An 8044-nucleotide genomic window follows, 5' to 3' on the forward strand; every position below is an offset into this window, starting at 1 on the left:
AAAAAAAAAAAAACAAAAAACCAACAACCCACACATCACTTTCTAAGGACCATTTTTAGTAACACCATCACCATTTCTTTTCAGCCAAGGCAGTCTTTTAATTTCCTCGCTGTATAACCTTTTTCAGCCGGCATGTTGCCAGCAGACCTTTTGGCAGACTAGAGCAGGGCAAACTTCCTCGTTGTCAGTGCACAACCAATCGTGACGATAATCCTGTGAAGCATCTCTGGCGAGCAGCCCCTCAGCCAGGCCCTCGGGGCRCATCCAGGGGCTGAGAGGGGTTTTTGGAGTCGTAGTGGGGGTTCTACAGGAGACGGCCATTTCCCTGGAGGAGCAAAGGGCCTTCTCGGCTCAGTCTGGTCCCCGGTTTAGGCACTTGTACTGCAGTGGTTAAGAAGAAAATAGATTGACGCGTAGTGAGCTAAAAAGTACTTTGCAGTGATTTTTAATATTAAAAAAAAAAAAAAGTCCTCTGTTCATTATTTTTCCTAACAGGAAATTTATTTATTTGACCGGGTTTTTAAGTAACATAGGCTTTCTGGAGGTAAATTAGCAGCACGGAGTATGAATTCTTCTTCTTTTTCTCTCTTTTTATTTTTTTTTTTTAATTTATGATCCATTTTGTACGGTCTCAACAGTTGAATGACCTCATTACTAATATTTGTTGTAAAAGTGAAGCTTGTTTGCCAACCAATAAACAACTGATCACAATTTAGAAGATACTGTATGTATGTACTGTACAATTAATCTCTCTTTTTTTGTCGTTGTTGTTCCTCTCTCCACTACTGTCTTCAGTATGAGTCTCCACTCCTTTAAGGCATGGCTGAGCAATGCCAAAGAAAAGGAGGCCAAAGCTGAGAAGTTTAAGCACAAAGGTTATGCAGCTACGGCTGACTAGAAATATCAGGCTGGTGGTACTTGTTTAGGGGCGAGAACAACACTGGCTGACATTTTCTGCAGGTGATTCTAGGTCTGTTTTGTGCCTACTGTATAAAGTAGCCAACGACACGCGGATGATTTGAGTATAGTGTTTCATGTGTCGTATCTTTTAATCATTGTAATGGTTGATTTTTTTTAAACTTTCTTTTTCTTTTTTTTTTTTTTTTTTTTTTTTTTTTTTTTTTTTTTTTTTTAAATTTGGGTTTTCTGAGATTAAAAACTGCTGGTAGCATGTCAAAGAGTAAAACAAGTCCCCGTTAGGCCTTCTCGGTCGTTGTTTGCTGTCTCTTTATTTTCTTGCTCGGGTATATGCCAAATGCCATCATCCTCCTCGGCCACGTTGTCCTTCCTGTTCCAYCTCTGCCCATGGCCCACTGGCACTTTGGTGCTCCCCTCCAGACTCCCCCTTCAAATCCCTGGAGGGCAATTAGGAATACAGAAGGCAACAAAATAGACCAGAAGGGTTGATAGGGAAAATAACCACCTCTGGATATGGTCGGTAATGAATTTGCAGTACATGATTTCTCACAAAGCTCCCCCATGCTCTGGGCTTAGGGGCTTGGTGCTGCCTCCATCTAAACTGTGCCTTATCCAAGTCCTGTCATGCTGGGAAAAAGCCAAAAGACTTGGAGCAGGTGGGTGAGGCATGTGTTAGACAAGATATTTCCAGTGCTGGAGGATAAAGGCAGCAGCAGAGCAGGGGAGCAGTTCTGTTCCGTTGAATCCCAGGCTTGTCCTCGCATTGGGGCCGTGCTGCTCGGTGCTTCTCAGCAGAGTCTTGTTAGGGAAGAGAACCAGTGGTGGTGGTGTTGGCTGGAGTTCATGGCCCGTAAAGAGTCTGTTTTGAGTCACCTGAGTCCTTCCTGCAGCCAAAATATCTTGGGGAAGAAACTCCATGTGTGACCAAGCGCTGATCGCAGCAGTGTCTCTTGCTCAGTCCAGGTTTCGGCAAGGGAGCGTTTGCTGCTGGAATATTGGGGAATCACCTGACTTCACAGCAGAACAGCCATTGGCCAGCCAGGCTGTGCTCTTGCTCTTGATGCTGCCTCCCTGTTCCATTTTATTTTCCATGGCAGCAGCGATGRAACTGGACGGTGCGTGGTGGATCACTCTTGCAAGCACAGCAGGCATTTCACACCCGTGTGGTCATAGCAGTCCATGTAGCAGCTGAGCAGAGGCTGCTGAGGCTCTAAAGAATTGGGGTGCCTCTTATTTTGGGGACAGTAAAAACTCTTACACTGTATTAGACTCAAAAAATAGTTTTTCAGGGTTATGATGGAATTGAATTAATGCAGAGGGTAAGATACACCCTAGCAAATATCATCACAATAAAGTGGGAAGGAGGTGATCAACACAGCGTTTACCCGTGTTCCTCAAACTATGCAAGACCCAGTGGTGGATTTGCTATGGGATGGTTTCATCCTGCTGAAAAATCTTTAACTTCCCTTACTAGGAATGGCCATTCTTCCCCAGCCTTTCTGTGTATTTCAGGTTTATCAGTGTGCAGGCTGTCCTTCCCTTCTTCCCCATCCCTTTTCTTTGCCAGCCTACCATGCCTATTAGCGCTCTAATTGCAAAAAAAATGCTGTTTATTTTCAAGCTGATTTTTTCTGTCCCCAGGCTGTTCTGACATCACAGGATTCACTGTTGGTGCTTCTTACAGCTTTGGAAACAGCTGAATCACAACATAGATGGAAAAAATATATTAATTAATAATTTTACCAAGCCAAAAATGGCTTAAGATTGCGATGCAGTAATTGGGAGGGGGGTATTTGGGGAAGCAGGACATGGAGTGTTTTTTGCAATTTTTTTCCCCTTGAGAACAGATTTTGTTGTGTCAGATAGTTGATTATGGGCATAATGAAGGTTGGTGCATGTTCATAAGTAGCTCACTACACATAATTCTTATATGACTGAAAATGGTGTCTTCTGTGGAGACTGCAGTGTGTGAAAATCAACTCATTGTTAAGTCCTCAGTGCCTACAAYGCTCCTGGGGCATGAGGGAGAGCTACAACACTTCTAAGGCATTTCTTAATGCTCTGCCATAGCAGGAATGTGAGGAAAAAGTTTAAAAAGGCAGCTGTGATTATGGTATTAAATCCATCCTCCTGCATGGGGCACAYAACTTTGTAGGCTGRGTTKAAGGGGGTAATCAGCCCTGTACTCAAGGGATCTTTTCTACACCTGCATTTAACAAAACAAAAACAAAAAMCACCCAAAAAATCCCAAAACCAACCAAACAAACATTTGCCTTAGAGGGAGAAGATTAAAGCTTCATCATTCAACTTCAATAAGCACCCACTTTCAGCTGAAAACAAATAAAATGGAGGTAAACAGGTAATGCTTGGTCTGATGAGAACTAGCTGATACACAGACTGCATTCTAAATCCCAGGGCCACCTTTGGGAAGCACGGGCACGTTTGGAGTGAGGGTTGTTAATGTCGATCCATTGATGAGTTGTCCCTTCAGAAAGCCTTTCTTGCAGCTGGGAAGAGGGGGATGGAGAAGTGCAAGGCTCCATGCTTTGCATTTTCCATCCTCCCTGCCCCTAGATAATAAGCAATGGGATACCTCAGAGGCCCAGGAGAAGCAGTGGTAATGGTGGGAGGCACTGAGCTCCTGGGGATCCTTCTGTGCCTCGGTGTGTGTCCCTATTGCCTGCATCCCCTTCCCTGACCAGCTGGCCTCTCTCTTGCATGCCCATGTGCTCTTTAACACTCCAGGGTATAAAGAACATAATACCCTGCAGAATAGCCTAGTCAACAGGGATAGAAAGATAGCTCATCTTATTAAAAACCTGTTTGGGGAAAGCCTAAGAGCACGGGCTTGGTCATACCTCACACCCTGATCTCTTCCTTACCTTTGAAAAGAAAAGTGCTTTATTTTTAGCTATCTGCTGCATTCATCTAGACCCTATGCAAATTTTATTTAATGAATATTTTAGGGTTTAAATAGTCTGGGCTCATGAACATTATATAAATGTCATGTTGTTGCAGGCTCTCTTGGAGGACGTCCTGCAGTGTGAAGCTGAAGCCAGATAAAATCTGTGATTAGAGCTCCCAGGGGAGGCAGCGATGGATGCTCAGTGACTGTCCAGGGCAGGGGCATTAGCAGTGCAGTCAGGGAGGGCACTGGGGTGCCCTTGGGAGGCAGCAGCACTCCCCTTTCTGGACTCAGAGACATTTCATTCACGGGTAGCTGGCAGAGGGCCAGTTTTGCTCTTCCAAAAGCTTTGGCAAGCCCTGGGGATGCATGGATCATACACCGGATCATTTATCATCCCAGTTCAGAAGAGGCAGTCTGTTTAAAGCTGAAATATTCAGTCTAGCCAGGATAGCTTGGAAATCTTCCTTTTTCACATCAAAATAGCTTTTTACAGGTGCTTACTGTTTATTGTATTCGGTACACCAGACAGATGGTGATCGTCTTCTTCAGGAAAATGCCAAGAACAAAAAAAAAAAAAAAAAAAATAGCTTTTTACAGGTGCTTACTGTTTATTGTATTCGGTACACCAGACAGATGGTGATCGTCTTCTTCAGGAAAATGCCAAGAACAAAAAAAAAATCATCCTAAGTATTTGCTGTCTTTTTATTTCTTTACTCTCCACATATTTCCTTTTCTTACATTTCTACTCGTTAAATACACTGTACACATGTAAAAACCCAAGCTAAAACCTCAATAAATAAACAAAAAAAATGGTATACAGGGCAATTATTATCTGTTGGAAGCAAATGCTCAGTATTTTAGCAGCATTACTTAAAACCCCAAACAGCAACTTGAAAGACACAATCAGAGCTACTGTACAACCTCCTCAATGGGCTGCATCTTGTGTTACAACAAAGACTATTTGCAGCAGAAGGGTGCTCAATGGGTAAATTATGGCAATAATAAAACTGTTTTCAGCCTGTCTTCTCCCACTTCTCTTGGAGGCATCTCAGGCAGAGTTAAATTTGGGTCCCTGTGGCGGGAAAGCTCCCTCCAGACGTGAGCCTTTTAGCCTTTGTGTCCCACCAGCAGCAAAGGGCACGAATCTGTGGTGACATCCACTGATAAATGGTTTTGGAGGATGAATGTTGAAAACCGTGCAGTTAGCAAACTGGGTGGAGGATGTCTGAGTATTCCACTTGGCAAGCAGCAGCACTGAGGTTTTGGTTGCACGAAAGCTGCACAGGGGGTGTGGGGAAATGGACTTTGGGTGGGGGGAATTCAAAGAAAAAAACCCCTTTGTCCTTTGCCTGAAATAAGTCAAAAAGAGTTTCTCAGATGCATTCTGTAGGCAGCTGGAGAGAAGTGCAGTGTCATAGGGAATTAGAACCATGTGTGATGGGGGGCAAATTTGAGGCAAACTAAAACTGCTGTGGCTATTGGGTGCCTGCTCTGGCCAGCCCCTGATTTCCTCACCTAAAAAAAAATAATAAGGTTTTACGTTTTGCCACAAAGCAGCCTTTGGGGTTGTTTTTTGTTTATTGGGTTTTTTGGGGTTTTTTTGTTTATTTGTTTGGGTTTTTTGAGAGGGTTTTTTTTGAGTTTTTTTTATTCATGATAAATAGAAGAGGATTTTTTGGTGCAAGCACCTCAGCTCTGCTCTTTGGTCAYCTTCCCCTCACCCACCTCCTTGCTTGCTTATTCAAACTTAGAGATAAAAGGCCTCTTTGCTTAAGCTGCTGTTGATATCAGCCAGGAAGACTGCTACATATTAAATAGATGGGATTTTTGATTTTACACTGTGCACCCAGGCATTCTCCACTGCTGGCAGTTTGYACTGCAGTGCTAAGCAGCCCACTGTGCTAAGAGCAGTGAAAATGAAAGGAGAAAATGCATCCCACTAGTTAGGAAAAAAAAAGAGATGAGCAACAAGGAAATGATGAAAGTGCCTACCTCCTCCTCAGAAAAAAAGCCCCAAAAACCAGCCAAAATAGCGAAGCTGGGAGATGCCTGAAAAGTTGCTGGTTCTGCCCCCCCCGTTTTCCCTGTGGTAATATCTGTGATACCATAGAGAGCAACATATGTTTGGGTGGGTGGGAAATAGGGTGAAATGATTTATGCTTGGAAAACGGCTCCAGAATAACTCTTRATTCTTCTGATCAGCCTATCTTAACATCTCCCTGAAATATTTATAAAAACACCCTGTGTGTGGTCACCCCAAGGTGCACGTGGCTGTGTACTCCCCAACATGAGCTTGTGGAAGTGGGGCTGCAGTGATTACAGAGGCAGCTGAACAGCAGAGCACTCAGGATGTAGAGTGCCCTTCAGATAATGCCTGATATCAAAACAGATCTGTTTACTCCGCAATCATTTATACAGAATTTTTATTATTCAGGGGTGGGGGGACACAACAAAAAAGAGTTTGCTCAAACAAGCCCTGTTGGCTTGGTACAGACTGACGGCTGCAGCTCAGCCCTGTGATGTGCTAAACCCAGAGGAGCAAAGAGGCTCCTCAGTGTCCCTCTCCTCCTGCAGAGCAGTGGGCAGCAGTGGCTGATGCTGTTCAGCAAACAGAGGCCAAATCCAGACAAAACTGCAGCAAAAAAGGGTGGGAGGAGATTCCCAATGGGATGCTCATTCACAAATACATTCACTTTCCCTGAGCAAGCCTTCCTTTTCAAGGCAAGTCCAGGCATCCCATGCTTTGTTTGGGGGTGGAAATGGTCTTTAAAATAGCTGGTGGTTGCTTTGGGGTCGTGCTCCAGGGATTTACATGCTCTCCCCTTGTTTTTCACAGACGGTGGAAGGACACCCAAGCAGGAGCCAGTCTTCAGGCGAGTCACCATGGAGGACAGTGTCATCTAGCGCCTGGGGACACCATGAGCCTGCCCCGGCGAGCCCGTGCCAGTGCACCGCCTCAGCTCCTCTGTGCCTCGGTTCACCCGTCCCTCACGTGGGACAGTGCAACAGGAGAGGCCGGGGGAACCAGCCTCGACAAACCCTCAGCAAACCCTTGATCCCCAAGGAGAGAACAGCCCAGCTGAGATTCCCGCTGCCCCGTGYGTGGCAGCACCCTGGGAAGGGCCCTCGCCGTGTGGTCGCTCGTCTCTTTTTTTCAGATGAGCAGAACGGGTGAAAATTGTCTTTTGTAATCAGAAATTAGTTTCACCTGCTGYGAACATTGACTTTGCAACTTGGTAACGCTCAGAGATGGCCAAGTGTGTGAAATCCACCATCCTGAGCCCTTCTCCACGCTCACAGGCTGGGCTCTGAAGGGGAACATGCCAGATCCAGGTTGCTGTTGTAAATACAGAYCTGTCAGGGTGAAGAGCCAACAAGGGGAGGACAAGAGGGACAGAGAAGTCGTCCTTACGCCAGAAGAAGCTGAACGTGCCAGCAGAGTACGGTCAAGCRAGGCTGTTGCTTGTAAATAGGGACSGCCGCATGTGTCCGGCAGCAGCTGCACTTGGCCAAAGCTTCTCGGGGGAAAGCTGCTCAGATTTTATTGTCTTGTGTAAATAGAGATATTTTTTTGAAAAAAAAAAAAAAAATAATGAGCCTTAGTATCTTGAAGATAGCGTTTCTCAATCAGCTCAGCTGGGGATGGATGTATGGGATCCCAYGGGGTCTGCCTGCTGGAGGCCGGCGTGGGCTCTCACCCGTCGCCGTGGGTGCAGGAGGCACCTGAAGGATGWTGGACTCGTCCAGCAGAGGACTTGGCAGACATTTCTCCCTGGTCCCTGTGGACAGGGTGAACTCACTGGTCCCATGGTCCCCGCTGGTGTAAATACTCAGCTACAGCCCACAGAGGACTTGGACAGCTTGGTGCAGTTGTGGRAGGGGGGAGGGTGGGATGGGCAGGAATCATCAGAGGGATGCAAACCCCATCGGCGTGGTGATCCCCAGGCTTTTAGCATTAGTTWAAAAAGAAAMWWAAAAAAGGAAAAAAAGAAAAAAAAARGRRMCCTGAAGGCTTGGTGYTGGGCCAGCTGTTGGGCTGGGTRAATGGAGGCATGCCTAGACACCTGTGTTCATGTGGGCCTGTCTGTGCAGCTCTGTGCCTGTGCAAACGCGTGTCCGAGGCTGTGCTGGTGCACAGGTGCCCGTGTCTGTGTAGCTGTGTCCGTGAGAGGGAGAGGAGAGGGATGTGTGTGCTGTGCTGCCCTCTGTACTCCCAGA

The 8044-nt window shown here is 45.9% G+C and overlaps 1 protein-coding gene across 1 annotated transcript in view; it reads left to right on the forward strand.

The window, feature by feature from the left end:
• The window catches only part of ADGRL3 (adhesion G protein-coupled receptor L3), a 309315-nt gene extending 301535 nt beyond the window's left edge, over positions 1-7780 (forward strand). Inside the window, exon 20 of the mRNA XM_057366829.1 lies at positions 6663-7780. Within this exon, the coding sequence (XP_057222812.1) occupies positions 6663-6730 (68 nt within the window). The 3' untranslated portion in view covers positions 6731-7780. The remainder of the gene's footprint in view (positions 1-6662) is intronic.
• The last annotated feature ends 264 nt before the right edge of the window (positions 7781-8044 follow it).

This window comes from Malurus melanocephalus, unplaced genomic scaffold (genome assembly GCF_030028575.1).
Source record: "Malurus melanocephalus ecotype Western Australia unplaced genomic scaffold, MMel_1.1 scaffold_72, whole genome shotgun sequence".
Lineage (NCBI taxonomy): Eukaryota > Metazoa > Chordata > Aves > Passeriformes > Maluridae > Malurus > Malurus melanocephalus.